The 23,001-nt window shown below is 44.9% G+C and overlaps 17 protein-coding genes across 17 annotated transcripts; 11 read left to right on the top strand and 6 right to left on the bottom strand.

The window, feature by feature from the left end:
* Positions 1–119: 119 nt before the first annotated feature.
* HPODL_03212 (uncharacterized protein) lies at positions 120–1,358 on the top strand (the record flags this gene model as incomplete). The annotated part of the gene is made up of 1 exon (XM_014077551.1): positions 120–1,358. One exon carries the CDS (start codon positions 120–122, stop codon positions 1,356–1,358), a length of 1,239 nt encoding a protein of 412 aa, XP_013933026.1.
* Positions 1,359–1,624: 266 nt separating this feature from the next.
* HPODL_05373 (putative membrane protein) lies at positions 1,625–2,869 on the top strand (the record flags this gene model as incomplete). The annotated part of the gene is made up of 1 exon (XM_014077552.1): positions 1,625–2,869. The coding sequence occupies one exon, from the start codon at positions 1,625–1,627 to the stop codon at positions 2,867–2,869; it is 1,245 nt and encodes a 414-aa protein (XP_013933027.1).
* Positions 2,870–3,043: 174 nt separating this feature from the next.
* HPODL_05374 (putative membrane protein) lies at positions 3,044–3,328 on the top strand (the record flags this gene model as incomplete). Its single annotated transcript, XM_014077553.1, has 1 exon — positions 3,044–3,328. The coding sequence occupies one exon, from the start codon at positions 3,044–3,046 to the stop codon at positions 3,326–3,328; it is 285 nt and encodes a 94-aa protein (XP_013933028.1).
* Positions 3,329–3,676: 348 nt separating this feature from the next.
* Positions 3,677–5,632, top strand: HPODL_03214 (Beta-glucan synthesis-associated protein KRE6; the record flags this gene model as incomplete). Its single annotated transcript, XM_014077554.1, has 1 exon — positions 3,677–5,632. The coding sequence occupies one exon, from the start codon at positions 3,677–3,679 to the stop codon at positions 5,630–5,632; it is 1,956 nt and encodes a 651-aa protein (XP_013933029.1).
* Positions 5,633–5,645: 13 nt separating this feature from the next.
* HPODL_03215 (uncharacterized protein) lies at positions 5,646–6,809 on the bottom strand (the record flags this gene model as incomplete). Its single annotated transcript, XM_014077555.1, has 1 exon — positions 5,646–6,809. The coding sequence occupies one exon, from the start codon at positions 6,807–6,809 to the stop codon at positions 5,646–5,648; it is 1,164 nt and encodes a 387-aa protein (XP_013933030.1).
* Positions 6,810–6,848: 39 nt separating this feature from the next.
* Positions 6,849–8,318, bottom strand: HPODL_03216 (3-hydroxyisobutyryl-CoA hydrolase; the record flags this gene model as incomplete). Its single annotated transcript, XM_014077556.1, has 1 exon — positions 6,849–8,318. The coding sequence occupies one exon, from the start codon at positions 8,316–8,318 to the stop codon at positions 6,849–6,851; it is 1,470 nt and encodes a 489-aa protein (XP_013933031.1).
* Positions 8,319–8,993: 675 nt separating this feature from the next.
* On the top strand, positions 8,994–9,884 carry HPODL_03217 (Dihydroceramide delta(4)-desaturase; the record flags this gene model as incomplete). The annotated part of the gene is made up of 1 exon (XM_014077557.1): positions 8,994–9,884. The coding sequence occupies one exon, from the start codon at positions 8,994–8,996 to the stop codon at positions 9,882–9,884; it is 891 nt and encodes a 296-aa protein (XP_013933032.1).
* Positions 9,885–9,932: 48 nt separating this feature from the next.
* Positions 9,933–10,712, top strand: HPODL_03218 (uncharacterized protein; the record flags this gene model as incomplete). The annotated part of the gene is made up of 1 exon (XM_014077558.1): positions 9,933–10,712. The coding sequence occupies one exon, from the start codon at positions 9,933–9,935 to the stop codon at positions 10,710–10,712; it is 780 nt and encodes a 259-aa protein (XP_013933033.1).
* A 45-nt stretch (positions 10,713–10,757) lies between these two features.
* Positions 10,758–12,407, top strand: HPODL_03219 (RNA exonuclease 1; the record flags this gene model as incomplete). The annotated part of the gene is made up of 1 exon (XM_014077559.1): positions 10,758–12,407. One exon carries the CDS (start codon positions 10,758–10,760, stop codon positions 12,405–12,407), a length of 1,650 nt encoding a protein of 549 aa, XP_013933034.1.
* Positions 12,408–12,479: 72 nt separating this feature from the next.
* Positions 12,480–14,138, top strand: HPODL_03220 (DDK (Dbf4-dependent kinase) catalytic subunit; the record flags this gene model as incomplete). The annotated part of the gene is made up of 1 exon (XM_014077560.1): positions 12,480–14,138. One exon carries the CDS (start codon positions 12,480–12,482, stop codon positions 14,136–14,138), a length of 1,659 nt encoding a protein of 552 aa, XP_013933035.1.
* Positions 14,139–14,190: 52 nt separating this feature from the next.
* Positions 14,191–15,273, bottom strand: HPODL_03221 (Glucose signaling factor 2; the record flags this gene model as incomplete). Its single annotated transcript, XM_014077561.1, has 1 exon — positions 14,191–15,273. The coding sequence occupies one exon, from the start codon at positions 15,271–15,273 to the stop codon at positions 14,191–14,193; it is 1,083 nt and encodes a 360-aa protein (XP_013933036.1).
* Positions 15,274–15,483: 210 nt separating this feature from the next.
* HPODL_03222 (60S ribosomal protein L30) lies at positions 15,484–15,850 on the bottom strand (the record flags this gene model as incomplete). Its single annotated transcript, XM_014077562.1, has 2 exons — positions 15,484–15,807; positions 15,848–15,850. The coding sequence occupies 2 exons, from the start codon at positions 15,848–15,850 to the stop codon at positions 15,484–15,486; spliced, it is 327 nt and encodes a 108-aa protein (XP_013933037.1).
* Positions 15,851–16,024: 174 nt separating this feature from the next.
* Positions 16,025–16,489, top strand: HPODL_03223 (60S ribosomal protein L24; the record flags this gene model as incomplete). Its single annotated transcript, XM_014077563.1, has 1 exon — positions 16,025–16,489. The coding sequence occupies one exon, from the start codon at positions 16,025–16,027 to the stop codon at positions 16,487–16,489; it is 465 nt and encodes a 154-aa protein (XP_013933038.1).
* A 43-nt stretch (positions 16,490–16,532) lies between these two features.
* HPODL_03224 (putative hexose transporter) lies at positions 16,533–18,041 on the bottom strand (the record flags this gene model as incomplete). Its single annotated transcript, XM_014077564.1, has 1 exon — positions 16,533–18,041. The coding sequence occupies one exon, from the start codon at positions 18,039–18,041 to the stop codon at positions 16,533–16,535; it is 1,509 nt and encodes a 502-aa protein (XP_013933039.1).
* Positions 18,042–18,748: 707 nt separating this feature from the next.
* Positions 18,749–20,428, top strand: HPODL_03225 (putative glucosidase precursor; the record flags this gene model as incomplete). Its single annotated transcript, XM_014077565.1, has 1 exon — positions 18,749–20,428. The coding sequence occupies one exon, from the start codon at positions 18,749–18,751 to the stop codon at positions 20,426–20,428; it is 1,680 nt and encodes a 559-aa protein (XP_013933040.1).
* A 43-nt stretch (positions 20,429–20,471) lies between these two features.
* On the bottom strand, positions 20,472–21,455 carry HPODL_03226 (Inositol oxygenase 1; the record flags this gene model as incomplete). The annotated part of the gene is made up of 1 exon (XM_014077566.1): positions 20,472–21,455. The coding sequence occupies one exon, from the start codon at positions 21,453–21,455 to the stop codon at positions 20,472–20,474; it is 984 nt and encodes a 327-aa protein (XP_013933041.1).
* A 232-nt stretch (positions 21,456–21,687) lies between these two features.
* HPODL_03227 (Phosphatidate cytidylyltransferase) lies at positions 21,688–22,983 on the top strand (the record flags this gene model as incomplete). Its single annotated transcript, XM_014077567.1, has 1 exon — positions 21,688–22,983. One exon carries the CDS (start codon positions 21,688–21,690, stop codon positions 22,981–22,983), a length of 1,296 nt encoding a protein of 431 aa, XP_013933042.1.
* Positions 22,984–23,001: the final 18 nt, after the last annotated feature.

The following is a 23,001-nucleotide window of genomic DNA, read 5'->3' on the forward strand; positions in this document are numbered from 1 at the left end:
TATCAAATATTTCCTAACCTTTTTTTACGCTTTCACCGCCACGAATGGGCGCGCCTATTCTACCGCGCACACATTTGAGGATATCTATTTCTCCCTTTTATCACAGCGTCTTCTTTATCATGAGATTTGCAAAGCAGACCTTTGTGCTTTTGCTCTTTGGTGTTCATGTTGTTGGTGGCCTTATCCCCCCAAAAGTCATGAAACCTTTTAATCACAAGGTGAGACCTCAAAATAAAGACAGTGCAACCGAATTTCTCAGTGAGCATCAGGACATTCCTCAATTAAGCATTTATAATTCTGAAATGAGTCACTACTCAAGCTCATTCGACAAGACCAAGTCTAGTGGCATTTTAATCACCAAAGAAGCGATGAATCAAGAACATTTCCGGAAACTCGGACTCAAAAAAGTAGCTGACGTCGCGCGCAGCTTTGATGTTGGTGGATTGTATCCTGATAGCGCAGCGCAGCCTATTGCATTCCCACCAGATACTCGAGCATTGTTTCTACTCAACACCCAAGCTGGGAAGCAAAATACAGATGGCTCAAACTTGCTTTTGAGTGTTCCCTTTGATATACATAAAGGTTATCAGCTGGTAGACTACAGTTTATTGCTCCCATTCAAATATCTCAAATTGAGAAACGATCTTGCTAGTTTTTTGGGAACCTCGGCAAAAGAACAGAAGCAGGGTGTTTTGTATTACAACGCAAACACAAAACTGGAAATTAGCCGACCTGTTTTCATTATGGTTTTTGCAGAGAACCCAGAACAGTCGAAATCGACTTTCTTTGATATTTTTGCAAAGGGATGGATCAAATTCCTAGGCTCTTTCGACCTGACTCATTCCGTCTTCTGTTCCGTGAAAGACCAGATCTCAAACACGTGTGTGAGCATCAACAACGATGGAAATGCGATAAACGTCCAGCCCACGTTCTCCAATTCACAAATCGGATTCAATCATCTCTTCTCCACTCTTCAGAGAACGCAAAAGCGAGATGTTAAGAAGTCAGCACTCCAACCGCAGTTCCGTCAATTTGCAACATTTGCAAACTTCTCAAGACTTAATATCAATAACCCAGACGACCCGTTTAAAGCAGTTAAGATACAGGTGTCGGATCCTGGACTCCAAAGTAATAAAGAAAATTATAAGAACGGGTCTACTTGCAATTCGATAGACCAGAATGGTAATGAAGTTCACAATTCCACCAAGCTACCAGACGTTTCAATGAAGGACCTTTACCCTTCAGTGAGCGCGAAGTCCAACCGGCCACGCTCCCCTCAGTATTCACAGGTCATATTCCCTCAGTTGAGCAAGTATAACAAGAGAAGCCTGGAGGACTTTTTCCCAACCTTCGGTTGATGGCTAGTATACTTAGTCCAGTATTTGAGTCGTGCAGAATCAGAAAAAAAATACCTGGATCGAAGACTCACTCCGGGGTAATTTTATATTCTCGAATTATGACACACTTGTCGTCATTGGAACACCACTTGACGTTACACATTCGACGCTTCCTTACCAAGCATTTCAAGAATGAAACCATAAGATTTTACTCCTTCCTTGTTGCGCTTTCTTCTTGCCTCCTGGTTGCCTCGGTGGTAACTTTCTCTATTTTTACACCTCAGTTCATGGACAATCTAGATTACAACCAGTTCAGCATAAACATTGTGGGAGCGTGCATGGTAATGGGGCTCTATGTGACTCTACCAGTTTTGGGATATCTCAGTGACTCCCATGGACCTGTTCTGTTAGCTATGATCAGTTTGATTCTTTGTCCTGGATATTTTTTAGCTTCTGCAGCTTATGAGTACCGATTAAATTACTCATGGATGTGTCTAGCATTTTTCCTGATCGGATGCGGAACTTCGTCAGCGTACTTCTGCTCGCTGCTTACCTGCGCGAAAATCTATCCTGAACGAAAAGGCCTTAGCATATCGTTACCTGTGACATTTTATGGACTTTCTTCACTTGTTCTGGCAAATTTGTTTAAACTGCCGGTGTTCAAAACGACTACAGGAGAAGTGGACATTCTCAAAGTATTCACAACATTGGCATTATTGTACTTGCTTTTGGGCATTTTCAATTGGATCTCTTCGATTATAGTCACCATAGAAAAAGAAGTCGTCTATCAGAAAATTCAAGGAGAATCCGAGCAGCGCGAAGAAGACATAGAAAATGATGAAAGCACACCGTTACTTAATAGTCAACTTCTGGAACCTGAGACACAGGGAACCAAGTTCAGACAGTTCTTGTCTAGCCCCTCCACAAAGCTTCTCTACATTGCGCTCTTCTTCCTAGCAGGACCATTGGAAATATTTGTTACAAACTTGGGATCACTCACTGCAATGGTTGGTGATCTTTCCAAAAAGGATGTTGCTACGCAAGTAAACTACTTCAGTATGTTTTCGACCATAACGAGACTTTTAATGGGTGCCGCAACCGACTTGCTGGGGACGGTCAAATCCACCACGCTATTACTGGTGTCCGGCATTGCTGTGGCTACGCTTTCATTTTTCTTGATTGCAATAGATTACAGTCACTTTTCCGTGATTACGAGTCTTGTTGGCATTGGATATGGGTCTGCATTCACCCTATTCCCAACTCTTATTGCCACTGTGTGGGGAGTTGAAATTCTTGGGTCTACTTGGGGTTTATTCTTAAGTGCCCCAGCGTTTGGATCACTGGTGTTCGGTATGTTCTATGCTTTCGAATTTGACAAGTATTGCGACATCAGTATTTCCAGCTGGAACGTATACTGCCTGACGTTTCCCTTTGTCTTGTTTGCTGCAGGATTTGCCCTGAGTGGTGTTCTCGTGTACCTCTGCTGGAGACTATACTGGCACACCTCGCACCTCACACTAGAAAATAATTAAATTTAAAGAAACACTCAACGAGTAATGAAAAATATAATAAGTGGGTCCGCTCGGGCTCCACAGTGGACATATATGCTGCGAGCCGGTAGACGACAGAAAACGCTTTTTTCTGGATTGGCCCGCGAAGTTTCACAGCGGAGATTCCAATCTCACAATGTAGAGGAAGAATATACGATGGACGTGAGCAATTTGCCAGCCCGATGGAATAACCTCCCCGGAGACACACAACAAGACATCATCAACTATCTGAAGGTAAAACAAGAGTTTGGATGGACATACCTCACGCGAGACGAGAAACGAGCCATATACTACATCAGTTATGGTGAATGGGGCCCTCGTGATGCAAAAAGCATGGGAATTCCCGACCTAGTGTTCAAGATCATGTCCAGTTCCATTCTGTTTGGAGTTGTTGGCTTCACGCTGATCAACTACGCACGCGATCAAACTAATGAGGAATGATTATGTCAGCTTAGGAGGCAGAGAAAACGTTGTATATATGTACTGCTAAAAATAGCTATCAGAACCACGTTACTACGATGCTCTGTAATCTGCTAAATCGAAATACTCACTAAAACGACGTTCAGACCCGGGCGCGATCTGTACAACGTAAACAAATCACGGATCGTCTATTGTTATGGCCATGCCGTACCTTTCTGCGACGCCTCGTTTGATGCGAGGGTGATTTTTTCTAAAAATTCTTCGACGCGCACGACTGCAAAAAAGTAGGCACAAGAAAGCAGAATAAAATACAAACAGTTTTTTAGGACTAGCAAAGGACATTTTTGTTTCACCATAGAGTATTAAAAGATGGCGGCCCGTAACCTGACCTCCAGGTCCCCGCACATGGAGTCGAACTCCAGTGGGGGTTCCAGCACTGATCCGTTTAACCAGGAATACGAGCCACAGAGTTACGATGAGTCCTCATCCAATTCCAACGGTTCCAAATCACCAGAGGAAGGTAAGCAGTTCCTTGAGTATAACAACAGCTATCGCGACTCGACCTCATCCATAGTAAATCCATTTGGGTCCAACAACAACCTGAACACACAGCCTCTTGACTATGACAGATATCCACAAGGATTAACTGGCTCTCGTGCTGTTTCCATGGGCTCCACTGGCTCCCAACTAGAAGGTGTCCGTGCAAACCGTTACAGTGACGGTTCCTCGCAGCTGTCAGAGAAGTCTTCGAATCCATTTTTGGTGGACACAGATTTCTCTCCGTTTGGAGGGTATCCGGCCTCCTCTTTTCCCCTGCACATAGACGAGAAAGAGGAAGATGATTATTTACATAACCCAGATCCTATCGCCGATGCAGAGTATGACAAGCACAGATTCAGGAATGATTTGAAAAGCATGGACAAGCGTTCTTTGAGTGCTCTTATAGGATGCATTCTCCTGGCTCTTGGCGCATTGTGTTTATTTGTTGTCTGGCCAGCTCTGACTTTCACAGGTGTTACAGACCACTTGGACTCTAAACCATACCATGACACGTATGTGCTTTTGACCGATTACGTTTATCCACAACTTAGTGCAATCAGAACCTCTTTAGTCGATGAAGACACCCCGGAAAGTGCGAAAACGAGAACGGCAAAGGATGGCAGTTTGTGGAAGCTGGTGTTCAGTGATGAGTTTGCTGCAGAGGGTCGTACGTTCTACGATGGTGATGACCAATTTTGGTATGCTCCGGACTTCCATTATGATGCTACGAAGGATCTTGAATGGTATGACCCAGATGCGGTCACTACCAAAAACGGAACTCTCCAGCTTCGTATGGACGCTTACAAGAACCACAACTTGTTTTACAGATCGGGTATGTTGCATTCCTGGAACAGGATGTGTTTCACGCAAGGTGTTATGGAGGTCTCTGCAAAATTCCCCAATTATGGTAACGTTTCTGGTCTGTGGCCTGGTATGTGGTCTTTGGGAAATCTAGCTCGTCCTGGATACCAAGCAACAAGTGAAGGCGTGTGGCCTTTCTCCTACGAGGCATGCGATGCTGGAATTACTGCTAATCAATCTTCCTCAGATGGAATTTCTTATCTTGCAGGTCAGAAGTTGAACAGTTGTACCTGTGATGGAGAAGACCACCCTAACCAGGGAACAGGCAGAGGAGCTCCTGAAATCGATATCATTGAAGGCGAAGTTGACACTGGTATTCGTAACGGTGTGGCATCTCAATCGTTCCAGACCGCTCCTATGGATATTTGGTACATGCCAGATTACAATTTCATCGAAATCCACAATGCTTCGATTACTACTGTTAACACCTATTGCGGTGGTCCGTTCCAACAGGCCGTGTCCACAACCACCACATTAAATACCGCTTGGTACGAGCTGGGTGAAGGAACAAGATACTTCCAGAAGTACGCATATGAGTACCTCAATGACAACGACAGTGGATACATCAGATGGTTTGTTGGTGACAACCCAACTGCTACCCTTCACGCATATGCTCTTGCTCCAAACGGTAATATTGATTGGAGACGAATTTCTAAGGAGCCGATGTCTATGATTTTGAACTTTGGTATTTCGAACAATTGGGCTTACATCGATTGGCCTTCGATTGATTTCCCTGCAGTTATGGAGATTGACTACGTGAGAATCTACCAACCTAATGACTCTGTGAGTCTCACTTGCGATCCCCAAGATTATCCAACTTACGACTACATCAAAAGCCACCCCACCGCATATGAAAATTGGAACCACACAACTTGGAAGAGTGCTGGTTACTCTTTTCCAAAGAACAAACTCACTGGCTGTTAAAAAATACGTGTTATTATAAATTAGCTAGAAATTGTTCTAGTGCCGTGGATTGTTGTTGTTGGTCTAGGAAGTTGAACTCCACGATTTCCCGGTTGATATTAAAGTTTGATTCGCGGAGAGCATCGAGCAGGTTTTGAGGCCTTTTGCTTTCCAGCTTACGAGCAAGAACTATAAGTTTCCCGCTTTTTCTAAGCGCGTGAAGCACAAACGCTATATGGTCGCTTTTTCGGAACTCGATGTATTTGTTGAAAATCTTGTTGCGCAACTTGTCTGACTCCAACCCCCGAAATTCAGGGGATTGTCTGAATTTGCGCTTAAACTCCAGATAATTATTCAATTTGACGTCGTTGTCGATGAGCAATTTGCAGAATTCTATCACCGCCCTCGTGATAGGATCAATGTTGCTGTTCGACCGAGCGACCTGTGTACACCATTGGTCAAATAATGACCTTCGTTTTTCATCATCATCTATTTCAAAATAAATTGGATCGTTCATAAATTTATCGCACTCGAGGTCGTAGGAGGAATAAGGGTCCACCTCGTAGCGGGTTAACATGTTGTAGAATCGTTCCGCTACTTCTGAGGAGCTTTCCTCATAATCATCCAAATCTGAAAGGTTTAGGCCTGCGGACGAGTCTTCCTCTGATGATGAGTCAGCTGACTCCTGGTCGGATAAATTGGAAACCTGATTCTGAACTTCAGACAATTGGCTTTGAATTTCCGGACTCTGTTCCTTTTTTTCCAACTGCGGGTCTTCCAATTCACTACCGTCCTCAGTGTCGGACTCGTAACCAAGCATTATTCCTGTGCTGTCTGATGTATGTCGTTGTATCGGCGACAGCTCATCCTTATCATCTATTTTCTCGGATTCACCGTCTTCATCTTCAGAGCTGACAACCTCAATCTGTTTAACTGGGTGTCTTACGCCATGAAGAAGCTCGTTCAGGTCTTCAGCTTCCTTGTCTGTGATTTGTGCGCCCCTAGCGACTCCAAGTAATAAAAGTACCTGCTTTCTTTTATTCTTTAGTTCTTGCATTTCGCTGACACACTCATTTGGCAATTCCCAAACGGATGCCACATGGTCCTTGTCAAAGTAGAATTTAAATCCACGATCAGTTATGACTAGTAGCCATCTCTCAGACAACGGCAGTTGGTATAAAGGTTTCCCGTAGTTCATAACCTGTCATAATTAAATAATTTTTTTAATCTATATACATTATTTCCACTCCAGGTATTCGCTACCATACTCGTTCGGCTTGGTTTTTCTGTCCAGAACATGCTTTACCTTGTAGAGCACGCCATTTCTGTGTCCATATCTGTGCAAGAAGTATTTGCCCGCTTCCTTGCCCGTGACAGAGTACTTTCTGTTGGAACCGTCCTCGCCTTTAACGTATTTTTCAATCTCAGCTTGAGTAGGGAGTCCCATCTGCCATGGATATTCGGCATAGTTAGGAATCAAGTCCGGACATTCAGGGAATTTGGACACCTTGACGGCTTCAAGTGCTTCGATAGTCTCCTCCACAGGTAGCGCAGTGTCCTCTTGAGGCTCAAATGCATCCAAAGAAAGTAGTCCTTGGACCAGCTTATTTGGGACATCATTAACAGATGCGAATTTTGGCTTCACCTCTCTATCCTCTGGATTTTCGGACTTTCTGTTGATAAGGTTCTTCAAGATGTACTCGTTGAAATCGTTAGGTCTGTAATCAAGCATCATTTTAGATGCAGTCTTAAGCTCGTTGGTAAGCGCGTCATGGATGGTGGCTTGGCTGTTCGCAACTAGCATGTTCCACGTCAATTTGAGCGAGATTTTCGATTTGGTCTTGAGTTTTTCGACAGTATTCAGTGCAAATTCACTACCGTCGTTGACAAGGGCCTCAATCACCTCTTCCACAGACTTGTGAGCTTGAGGGTCAAAGCAGGACTCAATCGTATCCAGTTCTTCAGCAGTATACTTGAACTGGTGTTGCGATGGGATTTGAACGGTAAACTCCTCAATGGCTTCGCTGATTAACTTGTAAAAGTCTTGGTTGGCAAAAACATTGCGTTTTTCGTCTTCTGCAAGTTCTGGAAGCTCCAACGTAGTCAGCCTCTCGAGAAGTTCCTCGTGTCTGTGAGCAGGAACATAGTGGGTACCGTAGCCGGCAATCAGCGTGTCAATTCCAAAAAGCTCGTCTCCGGTCAACGAAAGGTAGTATCCCAAATTTCCGTCCAGTTTTGGTAACCAGAATGAGGTTCCCACATCACTAAAGAAGCCAATATTGGTTTCTGGCATGGCAAATCTGGTGTTTTCGCAAACAACTCTGAATGGGCCGTGAACAGACAGTCCGACTCCTCCTCCCATAACGATGCCTTTGACCAAAGACACCACAGGCTTGTTGTACACGGAGAGCAAATAGTTGAGGCTATACTCTTTCTCAAAGAATTCGACCGATTTCAATGGCTCCTTGTTCAAGTTGTATTTGGCACATTGAACAACGTCGCCTCCAGAACAGAAAGCCTTGTCAGACTTGGAGTTGAGGATGATCATGTTGTTGGAGTTGGATCTGGAGAATTCGACCATTCGCGCAACAATCTCCTCACACATGTTCGTACTGAGGGCATTGAGCTTCTGAGGTCTGTTCAATGTGATGATCCGAGCCGTGTTTTTCACTTTGAATTCCACCTCTGGTGCCGCTGTCGAGTTCATTCTGCTTGCTAAAAGATGGGAATTGAGTGCCGCTAGACGAGGCACCTGTGATACCATTGCTGAGCGATGCAGTCGTTTAAGAGAGAGCATACTGGAGAGGGGAACCGTGCAGGTAAGTCGGGTAATGTGTCGAGTAAATTTTTTATTTGTCGGTAGGGTAAACCCAACCTGGAGCTACGATACAGGGGGACGAAGAAGCGTGGGCAGATTTGTGCTAGACATAGTAGCCACATTTATGCAGAGCTTTGCACGTTGCTACGAAAGTACTATTTTGGGCTGTTTGTTCCCCGTTTCTGCAACTTTAGTCTACTCTCACATGCTGCGCCTGATTCTGCGCATACATTTCCCGAGAACCCTACAGATTGCTCCAAATTTTTTTTGCTGTCTTGGGCACCCCTCGCACCTAATCGTATATCGTTTGAGAAATCGTATGAGATATACGTGTAGATCTGTCTTTCTCTAGCGATCGTCATGTCTGAAATAACTCATAGACTGGCAAAAACAACACACAAAACAACCCCTCCCGTGATCGACACCTTGAATATTAGCCAGACCCTCGATTTTTACTGGACCAACGCGAAAGATCCGCACTCGATTAGACGAAAACTCATCCTCCAAAAATACCCCCAGGTCACTAAATTATGTGGACATGAACCGCTCACAAAATACCTTTCAATGCTTGTTGTCTTGCTTCAATTTAGCATCGCCTACTATCTCAAGGACACCAGTCCCCTGAGCTACAAGTTCTTGGCTCTGGCGTACGTTATCGGCGGCACTTGCAACCAGAACTGTTTCCTTTGCATCCACGAGCTATCTCACAACTTGGGATTCAAGAAACCACTACATAACAGGCTCTTTTCCATAGTGACGAATCTGCCAATCGGAATCCCCTACAGTGCTTCTTTCCAGCCCTACCACCAGCTGCACCATAAATTTCTCGGAGATGAGATTTATGACACAGACATCCCTACTCGGCTGGAGGCCATTGTTCTGTCCAACATTCTTGGCAAGGCATTCTTTGCCACATTCCAAATTCTGTTTTACGCTTTGAGACCGATGTTCATCACCCAGGTGAAATTTACTCTGGTCCACCTGCTAAATGTTATCGTGCAGGTTTTTGTTGATCTCCTAGTGGTGAAATATTGGTCTGCAAACTCATTATGGTACTTTATTATGTCTTCATTTTTCGCCGGATCGCTGCACCCAACAGCTGGACACTTCGTGTCGGAGCACTACATTTTTGACCCACCTAAAAACTACAAAAAATACGTGGATGTCCCCCCTCTGGAAACATATTCCTACTACGGGCTCCTCAATTTGGTGACGTGGAACGTCGGCTATCACAACGAGCACCACGACTTCCCATTTGTTGCGTGGAGTAGGCTCCCGCAGCTAAAAAAAATAGCTGCCGAGTTTTATGAGCCGCTACCGCATCACAAGTCCTGGACGTGGACGATCGTCGACTTCATCTTCAACTACGACGTCACGATGTTCAACAGGGTCAAAAGAGATACCGCCGGAATTTCAGAAAGACGAAAAATTGACTACAACGACAATTCCAAATAAGTATGCTCTATAGATTTATATATACACAGCCCAGAAAATATTATAAACATGGCTTCACTAAAAGAACTTTTGAAGTCTGTTTCACAAGAAGAGCAATTGCAAAAACAGCTTTTGGTTGTTGGCGGTCCAGCAGTGGGCCACATTCAGCTTTTGAATGCATTTGGAATCAGAGACGTCAGTATCATACCGTACGGATTTCATCTGGCAGAACGCGCAGATCTTCAACTTTGTTTCCACTCTTTTGCTGGCGAATATGGTACGGTATATCAAGCAATGATTGACAGGCTTCTTGCGAACTCGCTGGTTGTCTATATTCTAGATGCTCTGGAGCTATTGAAGGACGAACCGACACAGGAAACAATTTTCGAGCGTGTTTCTGCATCTCTCAAACCATGGATTGATGCCTGCTCTAAAGCCTTCAGATGCTGTATATTAGTCCAGAATGTGTCTCGTGTTGACTACAATGTCAAAAGCGTCTCAAACATTGATTATCTACAGCAATTAGTGCGACTGATCATGATGGATAAAAATGGCTCCGTACTGTTCTTTCAGGAAACAGATACCCCTGAGGACATTATCCAGCTATTGAAAGGCTCGGCTGAACTGCGGATCAAAGACTATGACAACGTGTTTGTGCCCAGCGGAAGTGATAGCTACGGGAAGATCAAAGTGCTTAACGAAGATTTCGCATGTGAGGAAACGCTTCAAAAATGGCATAGCGTGGAAACGGTCGCCAAAGAAGTGCCGGCCAACGCAACATCGACCAATTCAGAGAACCTGAGGCAAAAGTATCAGGACTTCCTTAGACAGATCCATTTGGCTGTGTAAAGGTGTGCTTTAGCATGGGAAAAAATATTAGCCATTTTGTGTGACATGGTCGATGCTGAAGTGAGCAGCGACATGGGCAAAGTATCGGTTGAGGCAAATCGACAAAGCTCGGTGGGTGCTGTGCTTGAGGAAGGCATCTCAGTGAAGCCTATCGTGGAACACACCAAGAGACGGCGGTCGTCGCACCAGTCCATCAAACCGCGTTTCAAAAAATCCGCACGCAAGACTCCAATATTCAAGCTAAAGTTTGATTCCAAACGCAAAAATCCATTGAAGTATGTCAATATTAGAGAGCTTATTTTGTACGCTCTCACAGACGTGAACAAGCTGAATTTTGGAGAGCTCGAGAATAGAAAATTCATAAACAAGGTGGTTTTGGTCCTTGCCGATGGACTTACTGCAGCTGATTTCGGATACGAAAGTTTAGCTGGTCTAGTTGAGGAGCAGGAAATAAAGAATACGGAGAAGTACCCATTCATCTCCCAGGAGTTTGCAAAATTCATTCCCTTGCTTTCACCTGGGGCCAACAGAAACCTATTTTCATGTGCGACCACTCTATCTTCTTCGACAGTGCCCGAAAAACATCGTCCGGCGCTGATCAAAGAGCTTGAACTCAAAGGTGTCCAGTTGTCTGAGTTGACAATCGACTATACCCAAATGGTGGCCAATGGCTACCCTATTCACCCAGACGTTCCTGGTGCTACCAAGGAATCTATAGCGCAATACTCTGCATTTCTTGCCACGAAAGACCTGAAATCGGAGCCCAAAATTCTTGCACTAGATTGCGAGATGTGCTTGACTGCCTCCGGGAGCGTGGTCACTAGAGTGGCACTAACAGATAAGGACCACAAGCTAGTAATCGGAGATTTTGTCAAACCAGACGAGGAGATCACAGATTATAAAACACAGTACTCAGGCGTTGATGAAGATAGTCTCAAAGGAGTCACTACCACTTTGCATGATATTCAGCAAAAATTACTGGCGACAATCTCCAGTAAAGACTACCTGATTGGACATTCGCTAGAATCAGATCTTTGTGCGCTCAAAATTTCACACCCAACAATTATCGACACATCGATTTGTTTCGACCACGTTAAAGGCCCGCCTCTCAAACCGTCTCTGCGGAATCTGGCTTCCGAGATATTAGGCAAAAGTATTCAACAATCTGCCCACGGTCATGACCCAATTGAAGATTGTGTCACATGCATGGAGCTGGTCCAGCTCAAACTAAAAAAGGGCCTTGCATTTGGCAAATTGATCACTGAAGAGTCGATCTTTCGCCGTATTTCGCATACAAACAAGCAAGTCCTTATTGACGGCAAGAAAATCCCCAAATCGGGAGTAGCCATCAATTTTGGAGGCAATAAATTTTTCAACGAACAACGCTTTGACGTCCCCACAGATGAAGAGGCTGTTCAAAAGCTGGCAGAGAATCTGTCCAACCATGAGTTGGCAATGATCAAGCTTCGTGAGCCGGACAAATTTGATCTTAGCGTCAAATATATCTACGAAACGATGCCGAGCGATTCTCTTTTGATCGTCTGTGCTGGTCACGGCGATAGAAAACGGATCGACGAGCTAATCACCTTGCAGAGGAATATTTCTGGACCTTTATCTCCAGAGGATCACCAGGAACTCATTTCATGTGTGGCGAAAGCCAGAGAATCTCTTGCCCTGATAAAGATTAAACCGTAGTTACTGGCTTACGTAATTTGGTTTACGCGTAGATCAAAATAAATACAAAAGAAAACAAAAATCACAGATTTCATGACTACTCTGCGAGACAAAAAGAGAAGCTTGAATGAGAAGGAGCGAGCCGAAGTCCCGCTGCAGCCTCGTCTAAAGCTTCATAAGCGGCTTGTCTTACGCAGACCTCCTCAGTTGGGCAACGTATCTCGTCCAAGCCCTCCAAACTCTCGCACAGCAGGCGATGAACCTCGAAATGAGATCAAGGAGAAACCTGCCACAAAGCCAGAACACGAAGTTAATCCGTCCCCCAAAAGGGAATTAGAAGGTCAAAACACATCGTTGGCAATAGAGGAAAAACAAGTCCAATCGACCTCAGACGATTTGGAAAAGGCACAAAAGAAGGTTACCGAAGCCACAACAAAAAACCCAGAGATCCAGAGAGTAGAGTTTGCTCTCGAGGAATATGGCGAGGCTGAGTACTCCGAGGAGGAAGATTCAGTATCTATGGAGATTAGACAGGAATTATTCTCTTTAGTCAAGTCGTTCCCAGGTCTGTCTTGCAAGTACAAGCTAATAGACAAGATCGGTGAGGGAACGTTTTCCACCGTTTACAAAGCATACGACCTACAGCGCATATCTGAGACCAGCATGGGAAAGGCGGTTTGGAGCTCCCCACCAAAGAGTCGTATGAATGAGTCCACGCAAGCATCTGACGTCCCAATTGTTGCATTGAAAAGAATTTATGTCACGTCTTCCCCTTCGAGAATATACAATGAGCTTCAGCTTTTGCATGGCCTAGTGGGATGCCCGAATGTGGCTCCTCTAATAGATGCTGTTCGTTATGAAGACCAAGTCATTGCTGTGTTGCCCTTTTATAAGCACGCAGATTTCCGCGATTTCTACAGAGACTTACCTCTGTCTGGAATAAAGATATACATGCATGAGCTTTTCACTGCCCTGAGTTTTGTGCACGAGAAAAGAATCATTCATAGAGATATCAAGCCTACCAACTTTCTATATAACCCGTTGACCAGGCGAGGAGTTCTGGTCGACTTTGGGCTTGCCGAAAAAGAAGCAGAAATTGATTACGCAGCTTGTCCTTGTTTTCAAGGAGGGCCGGCAGCAGATGAGATTGCGCCTGTGAATGCATTTCCTACGAAAGGATACCCAAAAGACGACCGCAGACCAGGAAGGCGTGCCAATAGAGCAGGAACTCGTGGATTCAGAGCACCTGAGGTGCTATTGAAGTGTGCAAATCAAACTGTCAAGGTCGACATATGGTCTGCCGGGGTAATGTTGCTCACACTTCTCTCGCGAAGGTTCCCATTCTTCAACTCTACAGATGACACCGCTGCCCTCATTGAAATAACGAATATATTCGGGCTTTCTCAGATGCGCAAATGCGCCCAGCTGCATGGTTTAGGTCTGGAAAGTAATCTCCCCAAAATCGAGTCGACACAATCGCTAGGTGCATTGCTATACACATCAATTTTTCTGGAGGCCAAACAGGGCGACACGCTAGCAGAAGACTCTCCTGCTTGGGAGCTTTTGTCCGCTTTGGATAAGAAAGGACGTCCTGCCGACACTAAGCTTGGAAATAACTATGCAGAGGCTCTGGAAGTACTCGAATTATGTCTGAGATTGAATCACAACGAGAGAATTACCGCAGATGATGCTCTGAAGCTCCCCTTTTTCCGGTCAGAGTCTAATGACGTCGACGATATCATCTTAGATTAGAGTGCACTGATTAATAAAGTTAATGATGGCTAAAAGATACGTCTATAATCCATTACTGCAGGCTTGGCTTGAGGGCCTTTTCAAACCGTTTTTCGACAATTTTTTTGATTTGGGGCGAGGTCTCAAACGGCCCATAATTCCTGAATTTCTTATAGGCCTTAGCAAACTCCATTTCGTCCAAGTCAGCATGCTGCTCATGGAAAAATTTCTGCTGGGCAATGATTAGGTCCAAAGTCAAGAAGAACTTGTCTTGCTCCTCAAGGTCCTTGAGCGTCAACTTGCCCTTAGTGTCCAGTGGTGTGTTGAAACCTTCTCCTTCTTCCAGAGTAACTGTCGTGTGCGAAAGCTTACTCAGACTTCCCTCTTTATGGGCTGCCATCAAGCCACCAAGCTTCTCAATACGATAGTTTCTGTAATCCTCCCTGAAAGCTTCCAATGTTGCCTTTCTGGATCCAGTCCATCCAATCCTAATCAGATCTTCTTTTGTGACTGCTGGAGGTTTGCCGGTGAATGAATAAGGATTCACAACGCCAAAGTTCAAGGATCCGAAAATGATGAGCACCTTGAGTACATGGAAGAAGAAGAAAACGCATTGGAGAACTTTTCCTGATTCAGAAAGCAGTTCCCCACGTAGATGTTCAGCAAACCCGGCATCGTGGTACTTTTCCACCAAGTAACAAATCGCCTTGCACACCCAAGTTGTTAACGCAATTCCGGGAGTTGGCGAAATAAAGTCTGGCAGATCAGTATACAACCAAGTCAGAAGAGCAGCATAAACGGAGTAGGTGAGGAAAGTTTTTTCTTCCCAAATAGGAAGCAACAATTGGCCCGGCCAAACCTTGGACACAACCAAGTCATCGTTAGAGACCCGAGTAACCCATTTGGCTTTGTCTGCTTCATGACCAAACAAAACTCCACCCTCGGCCGTTAACTCCCCAGGACATCTGGAAACCAGAAATCCTTTAGGAATCCTATTGTAAAATATGGATGGACATAGTGCCAAAGGCAGTGTTTCAAAAATCTGAAACAAATCCCTGAAGGTCTGTGTTTTCTTGACTTCAAAACAGTAGTCCTTTTCGTCGTCCAGGTTCATACGGATGTAAACATCCAGAGCGTACTCTTGTTTCTCGGACATGATAAAATACGTACAATATTCACGCCCCGCAGAAAAATTATCGTGTCGTTCGGGGTACCGTGACGTAACAAAAGCCCGGCTTTAAATGATTTGGTTACGTAAGCTGGCTGGGAAGTCCGTGAAAGTTAACCATAGCTTGGCTTCTCAAGATCAAGTCACCAAATGCTACAGACATGTCAGTCTTTCTGATATCTGATATTAATTTCTAAACTAGTTCTGGACAGCAGAGAGAATGTCGGAATCACCAGCATCAAGAATGGCAAGGGTTCCGACTCTGAAAAGTTTACCACAAGCAGTACCAAGCTCGTTGTTTCCACCTTGGAAATAGTAGATGGCAGTCTTGGACAACATGGCGTAGTACTCCAACTCAGACTTTCTCAAGACTGGGGTGTTGGCAGCAATAATGATCAGCTTAGCCTTGCCTTGTCTAAGGGACTTGACAACGGACTTGTAGCCGAGGGTGAACTTACCCGACTTCATAGCCAGGGCCAACTTGGCGTTCATGTTCTCTGAGTTCTTCTTGGATTTAGGTGCCTAGCATGGTTAGTTACGGAGAGAGATAAAGGATACTGACCATCTCTGTGTTTTCACTCCGGTCTTAAGCTTGGTGATGAAATTTTTTTTTTACACAAGATTGAAAATTAACTACGTTGAAAGACAGTCACACTGAGTTGCCGTATTGGGTTTCTAAAATTTTTCGACCCTCACGCTCTCTAGATTTTTTTCTCAGCAATAATCTTTTCTCATCAAGATGAAGGTTGAAGTTGACTCGTTCTCCGGCTCGAAGATCTACCCGGGCAGAGGTACTCTGTTTGTGAGAGGTGACTCGAAGGTGTTCAGATTCCAAAACTCCAAGAGCGCCTCCCTTTTCCACCAAAGAAAGAACCCAAGAAGAATCTCTTGGACTGTTTTGTTCAGAAGACACCACAAGAAGGGTATCACTGAGGAAGTCACTAAGAAGAGAACCAGAAAGGCCGTCAAGCACCAAAGAGCTGTTGTCGGTGCTTCTCTCGATTTGATCAAAGAAAGACGTGCCTTGAAGCCAGAACAAAGAAAGGCCACCAGAGAAGTGGCTGCTATCAAGGAGAAGCAAAAGAAGCAAGCTAGAAAGGAGAAGAAGAAGGCCGAGAAGGCTGCACAGGTTGCTACTGGTGCCAAGATCTCTAAACAGCAGGCCAAGGGTGCTTTCCAGAAAGTCCATGCTACCTCCCGTTAGTATCTGATAATGAAGATCAAGTAAGGTGTACAAAAGTTGTAATTCACCGCTGTTCGTATATCTCGTCTAGCCGTTCGATTGGCAGACCTTTAGTTTCCGGGACCAGGCAGTACACCAATGCAAATCCGGTAACGTTGAAAAAGAAGAACACGAATCCGATGCCAAAGCCAAAGACCTCTGTTAGCGGCGGTGTAATCAATGTCATGACGAAGGTCACTAGCCAGCTCATCGACCCACAGATCGACATTGCTTTCACTTTGATGGATATCGGATACAGTTCGGAAACAACCACTCCGCTCAACGGTCCCCATGTAGTAGCGAAAACGCCTATAAATCCACATGAAAGCGATACCATAACGACTCCCATGGCGACGTTCATGTTGGCTTTCGACAACATGCTTACTATGGTGAATAGCAGCATGAAACAGGCGAGTAGTGCGGACCCTATCATCAGCAAGCTGGTGCGCTTGTAGCGATCGACGATGAACAGTGACACCACTGAAAATACCAGGTTCACAAACCCAAAGAAAATTGGCACCAGATATGGGTTTGTGAGGCCGATGGTAGCAAAAATCGTGGTGCCAAAGAAAAAGAAGTAGTTGATGCCTGTAAGCTGCTGGCAGCAGAGCACACTGATACCGGTCAGGGTGCGCAGCAGGTATTTGGGCTCTCCTTTTCTGATCGAGTTTTTTTCCTTAAGGTTTGCATCCTCGTCATCCTCGTAGCTGTGGTTGTTGAACATGAGAGCTACTATCCGGAGCACTCCTGGGTCATTCACCCCTAAAGAACGTGCTCGAGCTACCGACATTTTAGATTTTTCAACCAAATTGCGACTTGTAAGATACCAGTATGGGGATTCGGGTACAAACCAAATGAGAACACAGACTGCAATCGCCCAAAAAAGCCCTTGGATCAACGGCACTTTGAATTGCAACGTGTTGGTGTTGTCGAAGAGTGACTGGCTAAAATACATGGTGATGGCTCCGATCTGAATACCAACGGTAGTGAGAAGCTGCTGAATGCATATCATTCCACCTCGCATACTGGCAGGCGCCAGCTCACTGATCAGCATGGGACAGGTGACGCATATAATGCCATTGGCCATTCCGTTGAATGCCCGGCCAAACATCACCTGGATCCACACGGAGGCGGTAATAGTCACCAGATTTCCAACGGCATAAATGACTCCTGCTGAGAAAATTGTCGCTCTAAGCCCAAAGGGTGTTATTAATGAAATGCTGAGGATGCCACCAATAAACCCGCCTAGACTTGAAATCCCAATTAATGCTCCTTTAGTGATGCTATGGAACGCGATCTGACCATCAATCCGGTGATCACCAAACGTATGGATGAACGCAGGCATGTCGATCATACCTCCAATAGTTCCGATGTCGTATCCAAAAATCAGTCCCCCGGTAGCTATGATGGAGCTGAAGATGATGATCGGCCAGGTAGACCCCATATCATCCTGATCTGGAGAATCATCAGGTTCGTCAGCTTTCCTGCGTGATTCCTCAGGCAATCCAATAGGAACAAATGATATCTCGCTCATGAAGAGTGCTCAAGTCCGCGGTAGGGATATATTTTACTCCTTAGCGCGAGGACCATGGAGAAAACATCCATACACCGACAATATAGAGCGCCAAACCAAAGAGGCTGGATTCCAGTTTCCTTAATGAGGACCTACATTACAACGGCCTTACTTGGAGGTAGAGAGGGGACCAGAAGTTCAGAAATGTCATGTGTACTGTTTGTGGGCCAAGATATGACCGTGATCCCAGAGTATTAAATGTAGTCTAAAATTAATTTTCCGAAACAGAAGCCTAAAGAAATTAAAACAGGCACTTCTCTCTTGTGGACATGAAATTCAACAACCCCTGTTTGAGGGTATTCATGAAAGGCGTCTAGTGGTGTTTCAGGAAGCAATATTATGGAACTACTACTTTTCGGAAGAGTTAGTCCTGCCACTTTATATTACAAGCTGCCCATTTTCCCAATTAGGAAGCCAGCCATCTCTTTATGGCATGAGCTAAGATTTTAGTTGCATATAAAACAATAGGCGATAGGATGGCTAGCGGTGCTACCAGCTTTTTTGGGTAGCAGGATTAAGGTTTGAATTGTAAGGATATAAAGGTGTCTTTGTTGCCGGTGAATATTTCCTTTAAGCGATGGCTTGACAATACCAGTCTGGATACCTTATAAATAGTCTGCTCCCAGATCCCGAATCTCGCGCACACTCACTTATACACTCTTTACCATATGCGTTTTTCAGTCGCTCTTTTAACTGTTCTTGCTACTGTGCAGGCTGTACCTGTGCCAATGGCCAAGGTGATCACCAGAATGCACACAGCAGACGCCGTGACCACTACACAGAATAACTACTATACGGTGACGTCCACCATTCCAATCGTTGAGGTTCTTATTTCCAACGGTGTGACCTACACCAAGACTCTTCTCACCATTGCTTCCGGAAGCGATATCGATGCTGTTCAGCCAACGACTACTGTGGTTGCCAAGGACCCAACTACGGCTGCCAGCCAGACTAGTGACTCAGTGGCTATTGAGACACAGACCAGTAATCCGGTGCCGACTGACACCAGCATTTCTAGCACTTCTACGAGTTCGAGCCAGGATTCATCTGTGTCTGTGTCTGTTACCTCTGTACCATCTAGCAGCTCATCAGCCCCAGTTACCACCGAAGCTACCACGGAAGCAAGCACCGAAGCTACCACTGAGGCATCCAGCACTACCACCTCTGAGGAATTCGATCTTGTTGGATCTGTCAATGTCGAAAACACATCTACCAGCTCGAGCTCAACTAGCTCAAGCTCCCCTGTGACTACCACCAAGGTTTCTAGCACCACGTCTCCATCCTCTACAGCCGAGCCTTCGAGCTCCACCGAGGTCTCTAGTTCGACCACCCAGGCCTCCTCGTCGAGTGAAACTTCATCTTCCACTCAGCAGACTTCCTCGTCAACCGAAGCTACCAGCTCAACTATCAAGTCATCGTCTTCGTCGTCTTCTTCGTCTACGACAACTTCGTCCTCAAGCTCTGAGTCATCAAGCTCCACAGCAAGCTCAACGACCTCGTCAGTTTCATCTTCTACGTCTTCATCGTCGGCAGCTTCTACCGTTACTCCTTCTGCAATTGTCTATTCTCCATACACCGACTCAGGATCCTGCAAAGACTACGATACCGTTGAAAGCGATCTGTCTCTGATCCAGTCCAAGGGAATTGGCGAGGTCAGAATTTACGGAAACGATTGCAACTATCTCACTACCGTGCTCCCAATCTGCGCAAAGAAAGGAATCAAAGTCGACCAGGGCTTCTACATCAGCTCCTCCGGCGTGAACTCCATTGACGATGCTGTTACTGAGCTAATCCAAGCCGTCCAGGACTCCTCTTCTGGATTTGATTGGGAACTCTTCTCTTTCTTCAGCGTTGGTAACGAGGTTATCAGCAACGGCTACGCTACGGTCAGCGACCTGATTGACAAAATCAACTCTGTCAAGTCGCAGCTGCAAAGTGGTGGATACACAGGAAAGGTCACAACCGCTGAACCACCTAGCACGTACGAAAACTACCCTGACCTGTGCACAAGCTCCAACATCGACTTTGTCGGCATTAATGCTCACGCCTACTTCGATCAGTACATCAGTGCAGCAGACGCTGGAACATTCCTTACCGACCAAGTTAAAGTGACTCAGAAGGCTTGTCCGAACATGGAAGTCAAGGTTGTGGAAACCGGATATCCAAGTCAAGGAAAACAAAACGGAGGCAACATACCGTCTCCAGAGAACCAGAAGACAGCCATCAAGAAGATCCTCGAGGATTTCGGCCCCGAGGTGACTATTCTGACAACCTACAACGATTTCTGGAAAGACCCAGGCCCTTATGGAATTGAACAATATTTCGGAGTGATCGATATTCTGGAGTAATTAATTATGCGCATATAAATTAGGATATTTCGAGATTTTACAGCTAAAAATCAATAACTTTTTTCGGGAAAAACTCATCAATCAGTTCGAGATAGTAGTCTTTGACCTCGTCGATGTCGCATTTCTTGTCCGTCTTTGAGTAAAGGTCGTAAGGATTGAATTCTTTGACAGCCCGAAGCATCTCTTCGTCACGCTCGTTCATTAAATATTTGTACGCACCTTCCTGGTGCCATGGATAGAATGAGTGATATCTGATCATCGCAAGCGCTTGTGGGGGCAAACGACTCTGTTCCTTGGCTAGGTGATACATATACTCATCGTGTCCCCAGCTTAGCATGACATTCTCAAGACCACAATGAGGAGAATAAATACCGTATTTTGTGTTGTAAAGCGGATTGTTGTAATCTGGATTCGCTTTGAAAAATTCGTAGTGTATTATCTTGGTCGAAAAGCGACATCCAACAGGGAACGTGTCACCCACCACGTCCCATTGGCCCTTCGAGTCATAGAAATAGAGCAGTTTCCCAAGATCGTGAATTAGGCCAACGAGTTGGAACCATCGCGGTTTATTGTCTTTTCTTATCGCCTCTGCTGTTTGAAGCGCATGTTCTATCTGTGAAAGCTCGGTATCGGGATCGCTCTCGTCCAGCAAGTTGTTGAGTTTTAACAGGGCGTCCCATATGGTCATCCTATCTCGTATCTTGGTTTTGAAGTTGATGCGAGCCTGTATATTGTATGCTACCGTTTGGAACTCATGCTGCTCTTTGTAAAACTGCTTCACACGATCATACGCGAGGTCGTATTGACGATATTCCCTGTATGTTGCATTCACAAGCACACTTGGCACTGGAGTCGCTGCCTTCTCTAACTCTTGTAGTTGCTGTTCCTTGTTCTCTTTTTTCTCTTCCAGCTGCTTGATCTTCTGCTTCAGCTGGTTGAGCTCCTGTATATCCTCGTCCAGCTGCTCTAAGAGACGGGATTTGTCCAAATTTTGGTACTGGACCTTCGGTTTTTCTATTTTGGACATGAAAAAGAAATCGTCACGAGACAAATTTCTTGTACGATGCTTATGTTTAGAAAGTGGGGCGGGGACTGAAAAACGGTTTTTTTCGTTTCTACTTTACGGTTATATACATACTATTTCGACTTGTATACAACGCTCAACAATAATAGCATTACAGTATCACATGTGATTGGGTCGACGCGACCGGAAAAAAAAATTATTTCAGAATATTCGATAAGCAGTTATAGAAAAAAACATGGCCGGACGCAAAACGTCGAAGGAGACCAAAGAGTCGGCGTCCCCTTCTACTGCAGCAGCAGAGGAGAAGCCGACAATTGTCGTCAACGAAAAAGAACGCAAGAAACAAGCCTTTATCGTGAGAACTATCTGGACCCTTGTTATGATTTTCGGTATGTTTTTCATAATCTGTGCAGGCCACTTCTGGACAATCATGTTGGTGCTAGTTCTCCAGGTACTAGTTTTCAAAGAGCTTATATCTATCACGAGTGAGAGAGCAAAAAACCAGGACCTCAAGTACACAGGCTATCTCAATTGGTACTTACTAATCACCACCATTGCCTACTTGGAAGGCAAATCGCTCATCACATACACCATCGACTTTTTGATTGACTCAAACTACTTTTCTGTTCTGGCAATGAAGTTCATTATCCATCAGAAATTTGTCTCGTACTGTTCGTACGTCTTTGCCTTTGTTTTCTTTGTTTCCACTCTGAAGAAAGGCTATTTGAAGTTCCAATTTGCACAATTGTGCATCACCCATATGATCCTACTCTTAGTGATCTTCCAGGGCCATTGTATTGTCAACAATATCCTTCACGGTATGATTTGGTTCTTGCTGCCGGTTGGACTTGTCATCACCAACGATATCTTTGCGTACATTTGCGGTATCACTTTTGGCAGAACTCAACTCATCTCAATTTCTCCCAAAAAGACTGTTGAAGGGTTTATTGGAGCATGGATTTGCACCACTTTTGCATCTGTTGTTCTCACGTACTACTTATGCAATTACAATTACTTCATCTGCCCAATCGAAAACTACAACGATTTGCAGGTTAACTGTTTGACTGGCGTCTCCTGTGAACCAAATCCTGTGTTTATTCATCAAATTTACAAGATTCCAGCAGATGTGGCTAAGATAATTGGAAAAGAATATGTCCAGATCAAACCAATCTACCTCCATGCTACCATCTTGTCTCTCTTTGCCTCGCTGATTGCTCCGTTTGGAGGCTTTTTTGCTTCCGGCCTCAAGCGTGCTTTCAAGATCAAAGACTTTGGTGACACTATTCCAGGCCATGGAGGAGTCACCGATAGAATGGATTGCCAGTTCCTTATGGGCTCCTTCTCGTACTTGTATTACGAAACTTTCATCTCGACACATCATCTCAACATTGGAAATCTTCTGCAGACTATTGTCATCAACCTTTCGGGTCCTGATATTCTGATTCTTGTCAAGAGTTTGCACACTTACTTGTTCAAGATCGGCATGATCTCAGAAGACGTTTATGGCCAGTTGGTGGAACTCCTTAACTAATCAAGTCCACTCCTTCGA

This window comes from Ogataea parapolymorpha, chromosome VII, assembly GCF_000187245.1.
Source record: "Ogataea parapolymorpha DL-1 chromosome VII, whole genome shotgun sequence".
Lineage (NCBI taxonomy): Eukaryota > Fungi > Ascomycota > Pichiomycetes > Pichiales > Pichiaceae > Ogataea > Ogataea parapolymorpha.